Genomic DNA, 22114 nt, shown 5'->3' with positions numbered 1-22114 from the left:
CATGCAACACATGCAAGTTAGAAGTTTCAAGAAGTTGGAGGCCCTATTGGCCCGTTAAAATACAACATTGAAAGAATCATAGAAAATGGCCATGCCTATTATGAACTGCTGAACTCAAGAAGAGTGAAAAAGTTGCTAAAATGAGTGCCAAGGACACCTAAAGCCATTCTCTGTGCATTTATAGGACACTTGTATTTAGGATCCTTTCTGGCTCGCAGCTGGTCACCCAACAGGGATTAAATGACTCTGCTGTGAGCTTCCAAAAATGCATTTAAATTACAGCAGGACACCAAGACTGATGCGCAGTCCAGACGGAGTTACCTGCACCCTCAATAACAGAGGTCTGAATGAAGCTGAGACTGTGTTTGGAAACTGCAAGGAAATCTGACAATATTAAAGCCCTTTCATGCACAGGCATGCAGTGCCTTGTCCTACAAGCTACTCAGTAGAGACCCCTCTGTTTATTTCCTGAGACATAATGATTGGATCCAAAAAACACTATTTCAGCAGTATTTCAAAGATGATGCTCGGGGTGAAAATAACAACTGTATGCAAAGATTACATCATTTACCAGGGATGTAATTTTGTAGATAGGCCCAAATCCCTAGTGTTGGAAAGAAATGCACAGCCATAGAGGGGCTACTCATTCTCTCATTATTTTTGAGCAAACAAGAGGCAGGCTGAAGCTTTGATAAACACCAATGTGGGATATTCAAATCTGTGACTGCAAGTTAAATGGTTTTCTAAACACAAAAATAATTTCTTTATTACAGCCTCCCATGTTTTGCCAGGATACCTGTGTGAGACACACCATCCATCGCAGTTCAACAAGGGACCAGGGTGGTTTATACTGGCCTGATGCAACCTCCATACTCCTTTCCTTCACGTGTAAAAGGAAGGTTCCATCAAGGAATCCCACAGAGTTTGGATCCATTGGGCATGTCAGAACCAATGGAAAGATCTAGCAGGATCCCGAACCCCTTCTCCAGTTCCCGATCTCTTTAAAGAGTGCAAAATGTAAGACACAGAGGCCCTTGTCTGCAGGCCTAATGGCTGCAGCTTCGTCAAATCAGAGACAACAGAACAAGCACTTGATCAATGCGACCCCCCACCCCGCCCTTCTCAAAGCATCACGAAATGGGAACTGGGAAGAATGAAGTGGCAATAAAACGCATTACAAGAAGACGGTGCAACAGAGGAGAAAGGCGAATAAACACACTCCAAGGCCTAAGGGATAATGACAGTGTTTAACAGCAGGCTTTCAGATGCCGCGTCACTGTTGTTTACTCTCTAGAGGCCGATCGATGACGCAAAGGTACAATGGGTCCCCGCCAAACGTTGGCGGAGAAGACAGACCATGACTACCTTTCTGGAGAGACGGTGTGCCATGGTGTGCCAGGAAGGGATCAATAATGTCCCATTCACATTTAATCATATTTATTCGTCTTTATTGACCTCTGGCTTCATCTTACTGGCTTGTCAACGGTTCTGTTACTCCTGCCATCAAGGTTCTGAAATGAATAATCCTATTTTTTTAACGGTTCTAATGGTCAGCACATGCAACAGTGCAGCGCCGTGAAATAGATAATCCTGATGTTCTAATTCTGAGAAAATGTTTGTTGCCCAAAACACCGTATGCTAGGAACATGATGGTTAAGTATTTGTAGATAAAGATAAAAACAGACACTAACAATAATGCATGGAACAGATTTACTTCAAAGTGTTACCTTTCTGTCATTCCTTACACAAGAAGCCCCACCCACTCTCTATGATTTCATGTGACTGTTGGAAAATATGGAAATATATATTTTAATTTCTAGTTCTTTTTTGCCTGTGCTAACAATTGAACACCACTGTTATCCAACTTGTCATTTAACACTTGGTTTGATTTCAAAATAGTTCTGCTTTTAAAATTTTCTCAAATCTAGTTGAAAACTGTTGGCTGAATCCATGCATTAGTCATTTAGATTTCTTCTATCAGTGTTAATAAATTCACACAAAAGCACAACCAGCTGGTGTTTGGGTCAGTCTAAGCAAATGTCTGAAGAGTTTTTGAAATTTTAAGATTTTTTTGAGATTGTAAGATGGTATAAAACAGTAACGGCTGCAAGTTTCCATTCCATCGAGTGAACGTGTGTAGTTATTACTGTGATGCTGCAGTACCATAGTGTTTTCTTACACACTCACAGAACAGTTTGGCAACTTTGGTGCTATTTTGTTGTCTCTCTGCTTCAACTGCTTCATGCAGGGGGACTATTGCATCTCAGACATTCGGAGTTTAACAGGATGTGACAAACGCAGGGCCGTCCTCTTTGGTGAGGAGTGCAGTGGTGCACCCAATAAGTAACCTGTGCTCTGATGCGCTGTCTCTCCTCCGAGCTGCCTTGAGTCAGGCAATGGGTAGAAAAGGTCAGGAAATGTCACCTGGCATTGACGCGAATCGCTCAGAGATTCAACTCAGGGGTGGACAGGTGGGGGCTGTAGCCTCCGCGTCCGGATCGGGGAGTTAACAGCTTCATAAGTGCCCTAGCCTTAAATGGGGCCGCTGTGCTTTGAGCAACCTAATAACAACGAAACATCAATTGCCATACTGATGATTCGTGCCCTGCAACTAAACCTTTCCAACTGTGCACCTGTAAAATTTCACGATGGAAGCATTTAACCGGCTGTCGGGCTGTCAAAACTTGGCACAGATATTGTTTATTTCCCCCTTCACAGCAGTGAAACCACGCCTTGAATGCCAATACACTGTAACAGTGGGGATGCTTAGATTTGAGATTTAATGAAGAGCAGAGGTTCTATTGCTTTATTTGATAAATGAAGAGATACGGCAGATATGATGAATGGCAGACACTAAGCCCTTAATGGGATTGTGGCATGAAAGGGAAAGTGCTGCTGTCACCTCAGTCTTGCCTCTTCCTGTACTTTATTTACTCTTTTTTCTTCACTACAGATGGAATATGCAGAGGAATCTTTATGCCTCACCAACAATACCTATGCGGCAGATAATGTAGTGGTTAAAGTCACTACCTTTCAATCAATGGACCCAGTTTTAAAGTTCTGCTTCTGGTTGAATACCTTTCATCACGTTTTTATCCAGAATTGCTCCAGTATATACTAATCATCTGGGTAAACAATTATAAGTGACAGTGTAAAAACCTCACATTGTAAGTTGCCTTGGATAATGGCATCAGCTAAGTAGTGGTTAATAATAATATTAACATCTTAATCTTATAGTAGATAAGTAACAACATTGGCTTGGCAAATGATTTTTGTAAATGTTTCTATTCAAAGAGGGGGCGCGGTGGTGCAGTGGCGCAGTGGGTTGGACCACAGTCCTGCTCTCCGGTGGGTCTGGGGTTCGAGTCCTGCTTGGGGTGCCTTGCGATGGACTGGCGTCCCGTCCTGGGTGTGTCCCTTACGCCTTGTGTTGCTGGGTAGGCTCTGGGACCCCATATGGGACAAGCGGTTCTGAAAATGTGTGTGTGTGTGTGTGTGTGTGTTTCTGTTCAATGCATTCATATACAATTTAAAATACACACACACACACACACACACACACACACACATTTTCAGAACCGCTTGTCCCTTACGGGGTCACGGGGAACCGGAGCCTACCCGGCAACACAGGGCGTAAGGCCGGAGGGGGAAGGGGACACACCCAGGACGGGACGCCAGTCCGCCGCAAGGCACCCCAAGCGGGACTTGAACCCCAGACCCACTGGAGAGCAGGACTGCGGTCCAACCCACTGCGCCACTGCACCCCCCCAATTTAAAATATCTAAACAAATCAAGCACATTACATTTAGATATGAATGAGGATGGAATCAGTTTGCACCTTTCAGATTAATGAAAAATAAGTAAAGAAGGATTTCAGATGAGCTAAATAATAATGCAAACTAACAGGAATACGGCAAAACATTGTAGTGATTATATAACAGCTGTCTAAGAGGCCTTGTCTTCTTGGCAATGTACTTAGGGTTGCTAGCAAAGGCTTGGGTGATCGGGGTTTTATTCTAGCCGTTGGCTGGTCCCAGCGGACTCAAAGCAACATCGGAACATACGCACATATTCCACACAATTCATTCATCAGATGCAGAACATACCAGCAATGTTTTCTTTTCCTCGGGTGTCCTTTCGATGCGAGAAAACTATGAAGTAAAGTTGGTGCTAAACTAACGCAGCAGCAACTGCAGCAGAAAACCCAGCCCAGAGAGAAAGAGAAACAGACGTAAATTCTTATTCATCTTCATTAAATGACACACAAGCGTACCAAAATGACTGAAGCACTGACAAGCCGGGGCCTGGAGACTGTCAGCCGAGGAGGAAACACTCAAATGTAAGGCATTAGTTCAGGCACAACCGCATCTTGTCGGTGCGTCTTGTGACAGAGTCCCTTTTCTACAAACTCCGCAAGGCAGCACCAACAAAATGGTCCGACCGTTTGAAAAAAGTGTGAGAGTTTGTCCGAAACGGCTGCGAGATTCTCAGACACATTAGAATCATCGGTGTCATCGCTGCACTGAAAAAATGACAAGCAGAATGAATGTTTCACAGATATTCTTGGGCTTGCGGCATGCCTGGGAGACATCGCAGCTGAGCTGTGGTTACACAACATTACACCCCAACCACCATCTTCTCATTTTCTTTGCTTAACCTATAAATGACCGTGCTGTCTTCCACATCGACAATACCATTTACATTATTAGAGTATAACATTAACCACAGCAGTCCAATAACTGTGAGTCAGAGTGGGGTTGGATGATGCAGTTAAAATTTCATTCAGTATATTTCTACAGATGATTTTACAGTTTTGCAAGTTTAGAACAAACCGTGAACCCAAAACTAACATTCTTTTGAAAACACTAAACAGAGCAAGGCCAAGCCTGATACAAAACTTCTTTTACAACCCGTTTTTGGCTTTATCTCCTTTGTAGTGTGAGAACTAAGCCTGGAAACACCACAAACATGGTGTCTATGCTTATGTTTACATGACATATTGAAGATAGCCTCTTTTTCAGGACCTGTGGCAGATTTCTTCTATGGCAGTGTCTTAATGATCTGTTTACTTAAACCTGGTCTGACTCTGATTTGACTTCATAAGAGAAAAAAGCAGCAAAATAATGAACATCAATAAACATTAGATTTTTTTGCTCTTTTTTTTACTCCAGACAGAGGAATTCTAAGAACAAGGTAATGTAGAGTATTGCATAAACCAAAAACTAAAAACTCAGGGCTGTATTCAGAGATGTTTCAAATGGCCATCGCTAATATGTGAACATCTGCAGCTCTTGTTTCATGTTATATTATAATGTCCTGCAAATTTCTATTGAACTGTGCCTTAAAAATAAAAACACCCTGGGGCACTTATTGCTTACTAAAGCAAACATTCAAGCAGAGAATATATTAAGTGCAAGGTCTGCAATAAGCCACCAGAGAATGTCTGCCAACAGTTTTCACAGGCAAGTTTTTCTCTGGCAGACACTACCAACAGATTTAACAGACAGGTTTATACTTAAGGACACATTGTGCACAGCTCAATATTTAACTATACTTGGGTCAGTTATTAGTCAGTGCTTGGGAGTTAACTTATACTGTATAGTTTTTACATTTATTTATTCTTACTGACCTGTTATACATTTTTCCTATATTCAATGTGTCTTATCATACAAAGACAAGACAGAATATGAAATGTTTTTTATTAAAAAATATAGAATATTTTGGATACTTTTTGACTCATCTTGATATTATCCCATTATGATGTTTGCATTCTTTTTATTTTTAGTTGTTGCCCATAAGATTGTGAACTACATGCTATTAAAACTGTTGAATACAAAGCACCTCTGCAATTGGTAATTTTTCACACAAATGGGGATAGGGGTTAGAAGACCTTTGGTTCTTGTTTTGGGTACAAGTAATAAGTCATGACATACAGGCATGTGCTGTCTTTGCAAGTTTTGGGTACACCTGGTGAAATTCTGCCCATAAACAGTTATAAATCCTTTTATGCTTCATTGGGCCTTATCACTGAGTCTCCAAAGAACTCAGAATTGCCTGAAAAAGATGATTTGATTCCAGCACCACTAAATATAAGTAATAACACCACTAAATAAGCCATCATTGTTCAGAAGCCTAAATATAAAGTCATAATAATAATAAAACATGAAACAGTGCCAGAAACATACCACTCTAAGCTGCCTAAAAGGACAAGGCTCAACAAAGACACAGCAAGAATGGGTTAGAACTCAAGGACTCTACTGGACCACAGGATATAGAGTGAATTGGTAACATTTTAGTCTTTGCAGCAGAAAAGAAACGCTACAGTACCAGATGGCAACCAGCAATGGTATCAATCTTAGGTGGCTCAGAATAATTTGCCTGGTTGGTGGCAAGGTGACAGAACATCAACAAATAAATCGAGGGTGACAGCGATCCAGTACAAGCACATATCCCAAATCTTCCAGTTCAACCCACCCACTTCGAGCTCACCTGGGGTCCTTCTGGATGCTGTCGATGGAGGGCGATCTGGCCAGATTGCCCTCGGGGGGCAGTGCTGGGCCTGACTTGCTGTAAGGGGAATCCACCGAGGGACAGTACTGAAGTGTGCGGTAAGGGTCCGTGTAGTTAGCGGCTGGACCGGTGTTGTAGCTGGGCCTTGGGTAAGTGCCGGCTGCATTCTGGCTGCCTGTGCGCTGCAAGGGGACGGAGTCAACACCGGGGGAGGACGGGGCTACGACAGGGAAGTAAGGACAGAGCAAAAAATTCAGGACCTGTTCGCAGAAATGGTTGACTAGGTCTAGGCAAGAGGAGCAGACACACACATAAACACACAAACAGAGTGAGAAGAGAGCGGAATGAGACACCAAGATGAGAAGAGAGATGATAGAAGAGAGGGGAGCAAGAGGTACAAAAACACAGTCAGTGCAGAGCATCTAGCAACACAGCAGAATGCAGAAAACAGCAGCAGAATCCAAAGGCAGCACAGTTCAAAGCAGCACAAAGTAAAGAGTACAATGCATATGTCACAGCAAGAAGGACAGGTGACAGAGCCATATTGCAATACAGTCATTTGGATTATTAGTATTAATGCAAAAGTCACTACCAAAAACTGTGCTACTTCTACTCAAGTGAGCACTGATTCTGTGGTCAGTTACAGCACTATCAGGACCAAATAGAGAAATTATTCATCATAAGTGCATTGAAAAATATCTAGTGAAAGGTGAGTTTTATTTTCTTTTTGCGTGTATAGCTGTAGAGAACGAGTGGCTCAAGTGGTCCTTTCCCCACTTTTAGTTTTATTATGTATCGATTCTAAATTATAAATGTAGAAAACTACAAAAGTGTACGGATTAATTAGTTTGTGAATCCATAAACGAAGCACATTAGGAGAAGCACTGATGGAAAAGAAAATGGCAAAATGGACATACAGCATGAAAATGTGATGTTCATATATTTCAGTGGCACTGAATTTCAACAGTTACAATACAGACAGAATCAGCAGAGATTATAGAAATTATTTACATGAACATTTTCTCTAGTTAAAATTGAAAGGACTGGGATTTTGCTGTCCGAGAAACAAGATTTCTTTAAAATTTGTCCCCTGCTGTCAGAACTACCTACTGCTAGAACAAAGGCTTTTGAAAATTATACAGAAGAAAGTGGAACTTTCACTTTTCCGCTGGAGAGGCTTCATAATATCAACTTCACATAAAATTAACATAGAGCTGTGGTCAGATTAATTAGTGAAACTGAGAATACTACAGCAGCAAGACAAAGAGAATAATGAAAGGAAGATACCAGACCTTTGCGCCTGTGACAATAGCAAAGATATCTTATGAGACTACGGTCAGCACATCTTGTGGTGCTTTTTTGATTATCTATTGACACCATTTGTCATAATTAGGCAACATTAAAATAAACGAATGCCTGAGGGGAAACCTGGAGAACACATATATTGCCAGAGGGAAATAAAGGGAGGACAACTTTAAATGAGAAGCAGATTTGTGAAGGACGGTATTAAAGTAGTCTTTAACCTGATAGATCTGGTGCAGCTGGAGCCCTTCTGCATGCTCTGGGACCATACAAATGCCAGCGAGCAAGAGAGTATGTGGTTACAGAACGCCGCTGCTGAAATAGTCTTTTCAGACACGTTATTATTAGTTGTACCTACTCCCACACACATTTTACCTCTATCACGTACTCTAACTGTAACCCTGGGGCATCTAACCAGCTACTAGAGGTCATTCAGTGTGGACAAGAACCACAAAGCTGACCTGTGGGTCAAGGGAGTGACCGTAAACAAATAAGTATGGTCTGCAGCCTTGAGGTGACTATAGAAAACTGAACAAAACTCCTTCTGGATGAATCTCAATCAAATGATTTTGGTTACTTGCAATGAGGGCATATATAAGTACACCAATTCAGAGGAGGGGAGGTGACCCAAAAAAAAAAAAAAACTAATGACTTTTAACTATAAAGGCAAGATAATATTATTTAAATGAGCTGGCACTAACCCATAGTGACTCTACCCATTTATATGACTAGGTATGTTCCGAGGTTAACTATTGTGCTCAAGGTTAAAAGTGCCTGATTCACAAGTAGGACTAGCAGCTTTCAGGTTACAAATCTGTGTGTTTAACAACAACGCTACAGGTTACTTTCACAGGAGAGCACTGCTCATAACTAGCAGCAGACCATCTATTGTTGGGGAACATGAATAGCTTCATTCTCACTGGAGGTTTCATATATAAGCACACATGCAAAGAAACTCATTACATTTATATTTCTTTATTTAGGAGATGCTTTTCTCCAAAGCGACTTCCAATGAACTCTATGTAGTGTTATCAGCCCACACACCTTATTCACCACGGTGACTTACACTGCTAGATACACTACTTACACTGGGTCACTCATCCATACATCAATGGAACACACTCTCTGTCATCCACACACTATGGGGGAATCTGAACAGCTTGTCTTTTGAATGTGGGAGGAAACTGGAGCACCCGATGGAAACTCACACAGACACAGGGAGAACATGCAAACCCCACACAGACTGAGCGGGGATCGAACCCATGTCCTCTCACACCACCCAGGCGCTGTGAGACTTCATTAACTCTAAACGCTTGAAATATTACATTGCGTCTTGAAAATTTCCTTGGATATGTAGTGGCATTTCCTGCCTAATGAAGACAAACAATGAAATGCCATCTTCTTTCATCCATTGGTTGTAAGGTGTTCACCTCCAGCTCAGTAACTCAGAGAACCTCTAGCACTTTCAGAGCTGGAGCTCGCCAGAGACTGCTAGCAGAACAGCAATGGAGGGAGGACATGTTTTTTGAACATACAGTTGTAGCCAAGTGGACGATAGGTAACATTTAGTGATCTTCAGACTCCAGCTCATGTCATGTAAATGTACTGGGTGCCTCAACAGGCCCAGCAAGCAGTGCATATGCACACAAATCCAGCCACAGAAAGTTCTTCTTTAGAAGGGACATTTTAACTGAAGGTTTAATCTGTCTGTGAGCTTCCGTTTAACTCCATATTCACATCATTTAGATGGAAGCCATTTACAATGACTTCAGAAAAAACTGGAAAAAAAAAAAAAAAAAAAAAACATGAAATTTTGACTTTTGCACACTATTCAAAATTTAATCTAGCATTGCATATGTAAGAAGTCAATTTAACTGCCATTCATTTCATACGCAACCTTATTGTTTAATCTTTCTATTTCTGCCACCTATTATTTATTAATTTATTACCTGCACAGGTGTTCAGGTATGTATGCTGTGTCAGTACAAGTCAAACTTTATTCACAACCAGCACAATAAACTCATTGAAGTTTATTGAGCTCAGTTTAATTGGGGCGGCACTGAAAACATGGTCGACTTGAGGAAGCTCTTGCCAAGCAATTCAAAAAGCCTTTAAGACTTATTTGTACTTCAAATTTTCAGTGAGGTGATAAAGTACTGAAGGAATACCGTCTGCCCAACCACTTCAACCCCCTGCTGCTTTCTGTACTTCAGAAAATGTTTGTAAGACAGCCTGATGGTGAAGCGAGGCATTGTCGTCTGTTCATCACTGACAAGGGGTTTTGCTTCGACCCCATAATTCTTTAATTAACACACAATCTAAGCTGTTTTACTCACACTCGGCTTTCTCATGTTGACTGACTCTGGCGCCAGCTGAAGGTTTGAAGGACAATCTCAGATAATTGACCGGACTTAATTACATTAAGCCAGAGGAAACTTAATTCTCTTTTACTTGAACGTGCTGTTCCTTGATTTCCTAAAATCTAATTCGTGATGTGCTTGAACCTCAACCACTGAGGGAACTTCAATCTAAAAGGAGGCACTTTAGACATCTTTAGGCCTAAAAAGAATATTGAGTACTCATGAAATTAGTTAAACAATGTCACAAATAATACAACTCAGTGGGGAAATGAAAAGAAAAAATGGGGGGGAGAAAAAAATTCTGAAACTCAGGAAAAAAAATTTATTTCATAACCAGTTTCTACAGTATTTCCTGTATTATTATCTTGAATGTCATCATATTTGTACATTCACATTTGAGCATACAAATGTAACGATATAAAATCTAATTTGTGAACATTTTGTTTGCCCACATCCTATTTTTATTAAGCAATATAACAATTTAAATCAAAGTAATACATTTCCCAAAGCTACCATTTCTGAAATCAGTAACTGCTAACTCAGTTTAATGTATGCACATTTTCTTTTCATGCAGAACTTCTCTGCAATAATCACTGAATATTTTCAACAGTTAAAACCCATCTTTCACCTCCACTTTTTACAATAAAAGACTTTTTGACCTCTTTTAAATATTTTAGCTTCTGTCTAACTTGCATGATAGAGCAACAGTAATTTTTAAGTGGAGAACGTTGGTGGCTCAAAGCCCAGGCACAACCTTACTATTATATTCTAGAACAAGGCATTTAAACTTATAGCTATACAAGAGGATGACAACTTTAAATTGCTTTAAAAGTGTCAGCTTAGCTGCAAATGAAAAACAATTATAGTTGGCAATGTAACTTCAAATAATCCAGTAACACAATGCTAATAATATACAGTAGAGTAACTACATCATTAATAGGCACTTAAGCTTCCATGCTGCTACTTAGCTGTGCTCCAGAACCTCGTCTCTGTATGGACACAGGCCACCTACAGCCTGCTGCTAGTGGTCCATCCCTCAGTCTCCTAATTTCCCCTTGCCGTGTTTGTTCTTCAGATCACGAGTCTGCTTATCTTATTGCTTTCAGCATCGCCTCTAATCTCACCATGCCATGCGTCTCAGTATACCGCTTGCAGTGATAACGTTACGTGCTTTCAAATGACTTGATGCTCGGATTGAAAGTGTTGATACAAATCACTAGGTGCCACATGTCCTTTCCGCCGGAAGGAGGAAGCTCACAGTTAAGAGCGTAATGGGGCAGAAAAACAAACAGTAGCTCCTCTGTCACGCACTGCCTTTTTCAGACATAGTGCTCTTTCCTTAGACTAAATAAATCAAAGCATTCATCAAATTCTTAAAATTATGTAACCACTTCTGAATTCACATGGGCTGCATTTGAGTCTCGCATTAGCATTTTGGTGACTCGGAGGTTTGACGGATCCTTTGAGCCACCATTTTTGCACAAACTTTCACGGGAAGGTTTCAGGCAAAAAATAATTAAGGACATTAAATGACTTCCTAGGGAATAGTCTGTTGGTTAACACACCACACAGAGGGAAACAATGACCTCATCAAAAGGCACCAGGTCTTGTACCTGTTAAAGACAGACTTCCAAGTTGAAGGTTTCCAGTTCAAATTTCAATCATGTCAACAGTTATAGCACCTTTGAGCCATGAACTTACCCAGGATGGTTCTAGCCAAAATAGTCCTTAGACCTGAACACCAACACTAACCAACCAACCAAAGTCCACAACCGCTTGTCCCAAGTGGGGTTGTGGTGAGCCGGAGCCTACCCGGCAACACAGGGCGCAAGGCCTAAGGGAGAAGGGACCAACCCAGGATGAGACGCCAGTCCGTTGCACCCCAAGCAGGGCTCAAACCCCAGACCCACCACACAGCGATGCCCCCCACCAATACTATATTATATTAAAAAATTATACTTATGTATAATTTAAAAATTGTACTGATACATTCTATTTGAAAACAAATTCAATCAGAGTTATCCTCCATCTAAAATCTATCAAGTGGCATATGTAGACATGTTCGTATTGATTGCCAATATTCAGCAGAGATGGAGAGTGAAGTTTGCAATATTTTTATTTAATACAGGAAGGATAAACATTGCTTAAAGAAAAGCTTGGAGAACAATGCTCTATCTCTTCGACCACCTGACAGATAAACGAGCAGAACCACTTAGCATGGGAAGTACACTGGGGAAGAAAAAAGTGCTAAGAAAACAATTTATTGAATAGAGCATGTTACTTCACCAGTTGCCATGTGTCTTTTTTATGCCAAAAACAGGAGATACTCCCGAGGACTGTACCCCTAGGCCAAAATGCGAATGACGTGCGTCTTGCTCAGGTGACGGGTGTCACACCCTCTATGTTTGCCAGGTGTCACGATTCTTGGTTGAGAACTGCCGCCCAAATGCAAATCATTAGCACTACCGCCATAATTCCCTTATTTTTGTCATCCGTGAATACATATTCTACTGTATGTCAAAATTTGCATTTGGGGTTCAAAACGCCTGTCACATTGAAATTCGGATCAAACGCTCCTTTCTGTGAGTGTACCCTCCAGACATGCATTACCATTCAGGAAGATCAAGCTGAAGGATTCTGTTATGCTTGGATCCACAGTAGAGTTCAGTGTATCGCGAGTGTGCCGAATGCACAGATGAGTCAATGCATGCTTGCTGGCAAGACAGGTGTTACATCTTAATCAGACATCTTTCAGAGGTAATTGTCATGCATTCTGCAACAAATGTTTCTCCTAAAACACGAAAAATAATTAGTAAATACAATTCTTTTTCTTTTGATCACACTTAAAATAATACGGAAGCCTTAAAAATCTCTGGAGGTTGCCTGAATACATAAAAAGGACAAATATGACTCCATTGTTTAATTAACATTTGGTACCAGATTGTACAGCACCACAATGGTGCACAAATATTTCATAAGTCCACTTCATGTACACCCTTCTTTCTTTAAATGAAACATCAACAGGGAACTTTGCCCCAAAGGCCTCTTTCCCTAGAAATCTGATCAAAGTGTTTCACCTGGGCATTATAAAACATTAAAAACTACAGGGAATGTCATTTTCACCCCGTCAGCTTGCATATTAAGCAATGTCTATTCCACGAAGCTGGCTGGAGATCGTTCTTTTGTAACTCAGATCAAATTAGCATCTATGGTGACAAGTTTAGAATACAGGTGTTACTACAGTGGTATACTTAGTTCCATTATTATACTGTATGGTATTCATAATTTATTTGTACATGGTTTTAAAAAGCTTGATGTGGTTCAAGCAAAAAGCAACTTGTTAATTAGCTTTCTTTAGTATCTTCCTAAGAGTTTTGAAACAGTAATTTTAAACACATGAGGTGCAAAGGCTGAAATATTATCTATTACTAACAAGTACTTAAACTGCAAGGGGGCGTAGAGGTGAGGTGGCACAGCGGGCCTGGCTGGGTCCTGCTCTCTGATGGGTCTGGGGTTCAAGTCCTGCTTGGGGTACCTTGTGATGGGGTGGTGTCCTGTCCTGGGTGTTTCCCCTCCCCTTCTAACCCTGTGTTTCTGGGTTGAGCTCTGGTTTGCTGCAACCTTGCTTGGCACAAGCAGTTTCAGACAGTATGTGTACTTAGGCTGCTTTGTCAAAGGCAACTTACAAGATGTAGTTTGTACACTAAGCTTGTAAAAATTATTTGCCCATCAGTACAGCTAGGTAATTTTTTCCAGAGCAGCTCAAAGAAAGTACCATTCACCAGAGAATTACAATGGGAGCAAGGACTTGAAACCAGGTCTTAGGTTTGCAAGGCAATGGCTATAGCTAACCCTGCAACCCACCAAACTTTCACTATGCCTGATGCCTTCTCCTTCTCCTATATTGATTAATACAAAAGGAGAGAGACTACAAAATTATTAAAAGGAGATGAATCATTAAATGGGCAATGAAAGGAGGCTGGAGGTTCCATGTCAGTCTAGATGGTTACCTTGTACATCCCTGTGACAGCCAGTCTAACTGCGACTGACTGGCTCAACTGCTCATCTGTGTTAAGCAAGAGCCCCTGCAAAGCTCTTCCCCTCTACTCCACAAAGCCCATTTACTTAGAAAGTCATTCTATTTACTTGCTCCAGAGACATTTTTCCCAAAGCAATTTGCAGTTTCAGTGTCTATTTTAAAACTGTTATATTTCAGAATCTCAGATTATTCTCAAAATTTTCAGAACTTGCTAGTGGATGCACACCATGGCAAACCACAACTGTCTCCAGCCAGTGGTTGTTTGACACTATGCATGTCCGGTCACACGCTGTCCCATGAGAGGGCTGGTGCTGACAGGAGGAGCATAGCAATTTTCTTGCAAGGCGATCCAGAAATTCTGGCTAACCAGCATGAACAGACATTCACCGAAATCTGTTCTATGGCTACAGGTCTTCCAGACTCATTGGCTAATGACACGGCCCAACTGAAGATTAGAACATATGTATGAGACCCACTGCGCTTTCACTGACGGCATGTTCACTGTAATCTAAGAATCAACTAAAAGTCAGCTAAGAAGTTTACTTAGGAACAGACCTCAAAAACACAGTATTATCCATGAAAGTCCAAAATGCATAAAAAAGAAGGCAGAACTATTGCTTTTGAGGGAACAAAATGGCTTACAAGCCATTGTATTATTTAAAATGAAATGATTTACAAATTACAGGGTTGTCACTGCTGTTCACGTTTAATTAAGATGGAACACAAACCATTCTCTTAGCCGCTCTTCACAATAGCTACAAATGATCTTTGCAGGACATGACAGCAATCTATTTATTGCCTTTAAAATAGAACTCTTCTCAACTTAATTACAAACCACATGGATAACTCCATCAATAACCTTTTTTGCACACCTCCATAGAAACAGCTTAGTTGTCACATCCAAAATGGTGACCACGGCCATGTGTGAGCGCACACCTCAGGCAGTTTGACACCCACACATTTTCCATGTCAAAGTAATCGATGCACCCCCCGACATCCCCCTCCAGGCATCTTGTTGTCGAGCACAGTGGCGAAAACCACAAGGTGACCATTGGACATAATCAATGTGCAGTTAACGTCTCCCGCCCCCTATACCCACTACTAGCATCCCTCACAGTAAGTTACAGTTGTCATCAATCAACTCCAAGTGTGTCTCCTGTGTGAATGTATAATTGATCATTAGGCCTGCTTCCATGCCAGGGGTAACCCAGGTTCACGTCTCTGCGTTAACCCAAATCACGTCACTTTTTATTGTTCACTTTTGCAGAGGTAATTTAAAGTGGAGAGGAGCTTGGTGAAAGCTCATGGTTTCTATACGGCAATGCTTCAGGAGCTGAAACGACCAAAACTCTACCTAATGGAAAAAGACATTTTACTGGATCTAGGGCTTTTTGCAGCACAAAATGTAATATCCTTCCTTTCATTACTGCATTTTTTATGTAAATGGTTTAATATTTCAACATTTCTCAACTTCACCAGTAAAACTGCTGCTTCTTTATTTAGTATAATTTCCTTGTTGGTTTATTGGGGGATTAAATGTTTTCTTTCAAGTGAATATGCCCATTCTTTATTCAAGGTTGGAAGGTTTTTGTGTTATATGATATTCCCTGTGAGACACACAGGTCCCCCAACAACACCATGAGCAAACTCCAGTGAAATAGCTGACCCCCAACACTTTCCAGTACAAAATGGCAGGTGGCAGCCTCTAGATTCCAGAGTGTTTTGGGCTGATGTAGAAAAGCATGACATGAAACCAGGAAAACTGCCATTTTGTAGTATACTAAAGCATTGCATCCAGCCTGGTACATGAGCACTTCAGAAGATGCCAGCAGGTCTTCTAAATTTCTTGATTTGAGAATGAAAGTGCCTCATGCTAAAGAATTCGCTGAGTACACTTTCAGATGCTGACATCAATGATTATGCCCCAAAGTAGAGGGAAGCAAGTAACAAAGTACCAGTTTTTGATGTAAGAAGAAGAATGAGATGGTGCAGAAAAAGTATCCTGTTGCTTTTGGAGGAAGCTCACATTTTGCATGACCCTATAGCAAATCTGTTATGGAAACGGGCTGGTTGAAGAGTTTGCGATGACAGAAGCCAAGCTGGAAGCCATCTACCAGGCAGGCCAAGGGATTTCAACAGGAGGTTTTATAGCTGATCTGTACCAATTCCACTTTTGTGCACTGGATGTAATAAATTTCCAAGTCCTCAGCAAAATGTGCAATGTAACATCTTAGAAATAAAGAACAGCAGTCATGAAATTGCAAGTCTTTGGTAGCAATAAGCTGTTTTTTTTCCTCAGAGTTCTAGTCCATTTTGGTAACCTTGAACACAGTGACTTTGGTTTGACCAAGAACATGTACCAAACTACATCACAAAAGTTGATCTTAACTGACTGTATACTACAGTTTGAGAAAGATACTTGACATGTTCCGTGCTACCAATAACCAGGGGCAAATTGTTGCTTACCCAATGGTAATTAAATTTTAATGCCAAAGACACAGCTTTGACATCTAGAAGCCACTTCAAGTCTTCTCTTCAAAACATAATGAGAAGACACTTGCAATAACAAAGAAGCAGAACACTTCTTAATGCTCTATATAAATCCAATTATCATTATCCCTCCATTGGAAACCCCAACACTCCTGAAATAGAATCTCTTGAAGCACAAATAAAAAGACAAGCATTAATAACACCTGTTCTAAAACATCATTCAGCAAATACTCAAAGCCTCCTTCTTCTCTTATGAATGCATCCAAGACAAATGTAATTCTTCTAATAAAGAGCTTGCAAAGGTTCAAGTTAGGAAATAAAAAAACTTTCAGTTAAGGGGAAAATATTGTGCAGACTGGACAACTAACCTGATGTGTGAGATGGAACTTGTCAAGAAGCAACCTGCAACCTGAACCTTGACTTTTAATATGTAACCGTTCTTCTTCCAAACTTTTTTCATACCATTTTATATCAGGTCTAAAATAAATTTATAGATTTGCTAAGGGCAAAGTGTGGGCTGCAGCTGAACAGAGGAACTGGACTTCTGACCTAAAGGATGCTGAGGACGAGAACCTATGCTATGCCCTTGAGCTAGGAACAGTATCAGATTTATTGATCCTATTCTTTCTTTAGTTGCTTACCAGATTATTTTTTTCCTGTAAAGCACCTTACCGTCCATTTTATTTATGCAACTAACCTTTTCCCCTAAACTGATTCAGGATAAGTGCTTAGCCTTTGGCCAAAACAGCCCCTCCTGAATCTTAAAACAATATTTAATCACAATTTCCATTTGCTATCTACCTGCTATAGAGTAAATTGCTCTAACTGAAAAAATACAAGTGCAAAAAAGGTTATGTCACTGTGATGAAGAGCATTATTAAGTAACAGAATTTATCCCATGCACCTAAATAATTTCTTTATGTTGAGAAACAGAATCAGTCTTTTGTCCCTAAATACTACTCAGTAAAGGGGGGTGCGGTGGCGCAGTGGGTTGGACCACAGTCCTGCTGTCCAGTGGGTCTGGGGTTTGAGTTCCGCTTGGGGTACCTTGCAACGGACTGGCGTCCCGTCCTGGGTGTGTCCCTTACGCCTTGTGTTGCTGGGTAGGCTCTGGGACCCCATATGGGACAAGCGGTTCTGAAAATGTGTGTGTGTGCGTACTACTCAGTAGGCCTAAAATATATCTTATTTCAGGAAATTATGTCCACCAGTTAAAGGGTTAATCAGAATCTCTGTGAAGTCAGTCACAATAAAATGCTATCAATTTCAACAAAGATCATTTTATTTTTTACAAGAAATCAATCAGTGTTTAACTATACCCACTGCTCATTGTGCTGGAATGAAAGGAAATTCCATGGGTGCAGAGTGAACTCCATACACTGTTGCTTATTGTCTTCTTGGAAGCCAAGAGAGCAACCATTCCATTTCAGGTTGTTAATAGGAGATGAATTTTAAACGACACAGAATATGTATGTACTCTATATTTTTTTTTAAATTATTCTTCAGGCAATAGGATATACACTAATCTTGCAGCTTTCATTTTTTTCTTCTGTAAAGGTGTTTTTAGGGGCACCACTTTTCAGTTTCTTTTAATAAAGGGAAATTGCTTGAATACATTAACGTGGAAGTCTTCTAACTGTGACTTGTTATTAGTTAAGTGGGAGGAAATTATTTCAGAAAATTCTGAAACTCTGTTGCTCAGGATTGTGTCTTTCACAACAAACTTGTCTTTCAAAAAACATGGAAGACATGCTAATCCATATAACTATGACTTTTCTTTCCTGCCACTGAAATCAGGTTAATCTGTTTTGTTTTCAACATGCTATTTTCGAGGATAATTCCAGCTGGATATGCTTTTGGCCTTGTAGGTACAAAACTCTTAGAAGACTAACTGACTTGATGGAAATGGAATATCAGTGAAGAAATACTCAGCTGGTTCCAACACAAATCAATGAGAGCTGCCATATGAAAGAATTCCTGTGCCTCTTCAGCAAGTGTAGAAAAACTCTTTGCAATTCTCCATTTAAGGAGGGAGAACTAACAGACAAATCTACCTGTTTAATAACTATGTCCCCTTGAGTCCCAGTTAACTCAGTGACCAGTCATGTGGTTTTCTTTTTAAGGGATGGTTCATGAGTTGTTTAAAATTGCCTTCTTTCATGCATGTCTTTGGACTGTGGGTCCAAACCCATACAAACATGAGGAGACTATGCCAACTCACACAGACTGAGCCAGAACTGACCCTAGATCAGAAGCCCAGTAGTTCTGAGGCTAAATATCTACAGTGAAGCTTTGAGAAATCCCATATAATTTGTTTACAGTAATCAGACTTTAAAATAAGACAGTTTTACTTACAATCATCAGGACTAAATCTGCCATGAAAGCTAAATTCACATATGTACTTGTAGTAATAATGTATACCTATACTTATGTATACTGTATATTTCATATACAGTGTATTGGTCCATAGTTCATTTCCTTATCCAGATCATCTGTAACGAATCATGGGAAGCACAAAGTAGGACAGAATATGGATTGGACATCAGTCTGTCACAGAGTACTCATATATACATAACTGAACACACATCAGAATTGTCACTTTACCTGACATGTAGAATATGGATCAAAACCAAAATATATTCAAAAATTATGAGTTTTGTGTCCATAGTAAAACCTTGGAGCTGTGATGGTAAATACAGCACAGCATAAACAACTAGTATATGTACTATTGACATATTGGGAAATACAGGTATAGTAATATTTGAAAACATGCCATAATGAATGTTAAGTGTAATGTCTTATTTATACAGTTCCCATTTTCATATATGAACCAAATCAAATTATTAAGGAATTCTGAAATAACACCATTGGAGGTGAATTAAATGTTGTATTTGTACAATCAAGGAAAACTAGTAGTATAATGGTTAGTGCTACTGCTTTTGGACCCAAAGGTCGCAGGTTTGATTCCTGCCTCTAGCTGTATGTAGTACCCTTTAGCAAGGTACTTACCCTGAATCGCTCCCGTAAAATTACCCGGCTGCATAAATTGGTAAATAATTGTAAATACCTTAACATTGTAAATTGCTTTGGAGAAAACCGTCAGCTAAATGAATAACTGTAAATCTGTATGTATACCAACTTGTCCGTTTCACCAGAGCTCAAGAAACAGTATTTACTTGTGTAAAATTGTATTTCCAGAAGATGCCAACTAAGCTACCATCCACCACTGATCACAAAAACTGCATCCTATATTTCGATTTCCCCACATGGCTCTACTTCTTTGACTCTGGACTCCGTCTGTCTCATTTAATTTGCTCTCTTCCATGTTAGCCTGAATGCGCTTTCATGTGTCTCCTGAAGCCTGGCTTAGCCTTGCTGTTCCAGAGAGAAGAGGCTGCGATGCAACCATCCCATCCTCACAAGGAAACCCAAAAAAAAAAAAAAAAGAGGCCACAGTCTCGGTGGCTTGTCCATGCTTTGCCACACCCTGGCCACCCAGTTGCAGTTCACCCTCAGGCTAGCACTGCACGTGGAATGACTTAAAAGACTTTGGAAAGTTGCGATCCACACAAGAGAAATTTCATATGTCAACGTGTGTTTGTAATGAAATTCCTTTACATAAGTCAAGGATATACCAAATGCAGACTGATAGTTAATAAATAAGTATTACAGTGCTCAAAACCCCAGGTTTGTACCAGGGTTCTTCCTGTTCTTTGGTGAAGGCCTTTGCATCTTTCAGGCTTTCACTTCAAGGCACCCAAGGCAACCTGGTTGATTGGCTAACTTGCCCTCTATCTTTAAACAGAGCAAGTGGTACCCAGAAGGCTAAGACTGCCCAAGATGGATCTGAATTGCTCTAAACTGTATAACACTCTTAAAAAGACACATACAGTATTAAATGTGACACTGGGAGAAAAATACATGAGCTTGGCTACTTGCCCAGATCTACATCGAGAATAACATCTAATAGTCTCAGGAGGTGGAAAATGAGCTCAAAGCACACCTACTGTAGGTACATTTAACCTCTGAAGGAACCTGGGGTTGAGTCCAAAACTCTCCATACTAAACAGATGGCAACGGAAAGCTCCTGAAGGATTCCATCAATACAAAATATAGGTTTTGTCCTTCATTTCCTAATGTTACGAGGATTGAAAATTGGAGGGAAAAGAGGGTGTAGCTGAGAAGGATCCATCTCCGGGATGGCCGTTACAGAGAGTCGCATGAACTTGCACAGAACATCACACAGTAGTGCAACATTATAATACTGACAACGTGGTGAAACTAGATGTATGATTGTACATGGAAAATTCATTCTTCTTGCTTGGCTTTATGTACATAGGCTGCAGTCCAAACATCCTTCTGCATAGTGTTTGACTTCTTTTGAAGCTATGGTGTCACTGTTACAGAGCTCCTCCAATTATCCTTACTGTACTGTCTGATAAAGTTGCTTGATAAAGCTAAAAGGGTGTGCAGAAACTCTGTCAATCCAACGCTTGCAGACCTGGTTTCCAACGGAGTTAGAGCCAAGACCTTTTTAACATGAATACTGGGCAGTGTGGTTGCCATGACACCAAGACAGATCAATTGACTTTAAATAGGAACATTAGCGCATGCTGCGTTTGGGGGTATACACATGGGCAGGGCCAGTGTGACCTAATTTGATCCTTTAAAAAAAAGGTCTCAGCCCACCCTGAGCTCAATCTGCCGATTCCAGGGGTAGAGATAACCAGTCTTAATGAGGTTACAACGGCTAAAATTTTCCTCACCTGGATGTGATGTTTTGCAGAGGAGCCCTGGGGCAATGCTCATGCTCAGAAGTGGCTTTGTGGGTTCAATAAAAGGAGCGTTGGCTCAATGGAGCTCGAATTGGAAAATTGCTCCACTTGGCAAATAGAAAATGTCAAAAAGTTGTCATGGTGTAAATTCAACTGTGGAGTAATTTGACCCGGTCTCAGAAAATGGAGAAAGAGACCCAGCAGGAAGCCAAATGGATCAAACAGCCGAGAACACAATTTTAGACAATCATGTCTTGAGGGTATTTTATACAGGATTTACAGACTTGTTAAAGGCGAATCCCACCAAAAAATTATATTGTTCTTGTTTTACCTGATTCAAAATGATGTAATGCTCAGCCAAAGAATGATATTGCCTGTTGTACAAATGAGAGATGCCCATGTTTAACTTTTCTGAGAAATCAAGCAAGAATTTTTTTCTGTTTGTACAAGATGTCATTGGATTGCACATATTACACACTCTGCAAGCCATGAGGATTTTTCTAATCTCATTTTGCCTTTAAGTGTTTAACATGACAAAAGGTACTAAAGTGATAAGAGTATAAAAAGCATTCTGGTGGTCAAAGTGCTAGTGGAGAATAAAGACTACAGTGCAAGAATGGAAGTCGGATCCTAGTAAA

General features: G+C 40.4%; 1 protein-coding gene across 2 annotated transcripts in view; it reads right to left on the bottom strand.

The window, feature by feature from the left end:
• Positions 1 to 22114, bottom strand: part of LOC108935566 (catenin delta-2-like) — a 274279-nt gene that overhangs the window by 115173 nt on the left and 136992 nt on the right. For both annotated transcript variants that reach the window (XM_018754302.2, XM_018754303.2), the window contains exon 9: positions 6490 to 6730. In XM_018754302.2, coding sequence (XP_018609818.1) covers positions 6490 to 6730 — 241 coding nt within the window. The remainder of the gene's footprint in view (positions 1 to 6489; positions 6731 to 22114) is intronic.

Source organism: Scleropages formosus, chromosome 9 (assembly GCF_900964775.1).
Source record: "Scleropages formosus chromosome 9, fSclFor1.1, whole genome shotgun sequence".
In the NCBI taxonomy this organism is placed as follows: domain Eukaryota; kingdom Metazoa; phylum Chordata; class Actinopteri; order Osteoglossiformes; family Osteoglossidae; genus Scleropages; species Scleropages formosus.
The sequence above is the reverse complement of the archived record's forward strand: the minus strand, read 5'-3'. Positions and strand labels throughout refer to the sequence as shown.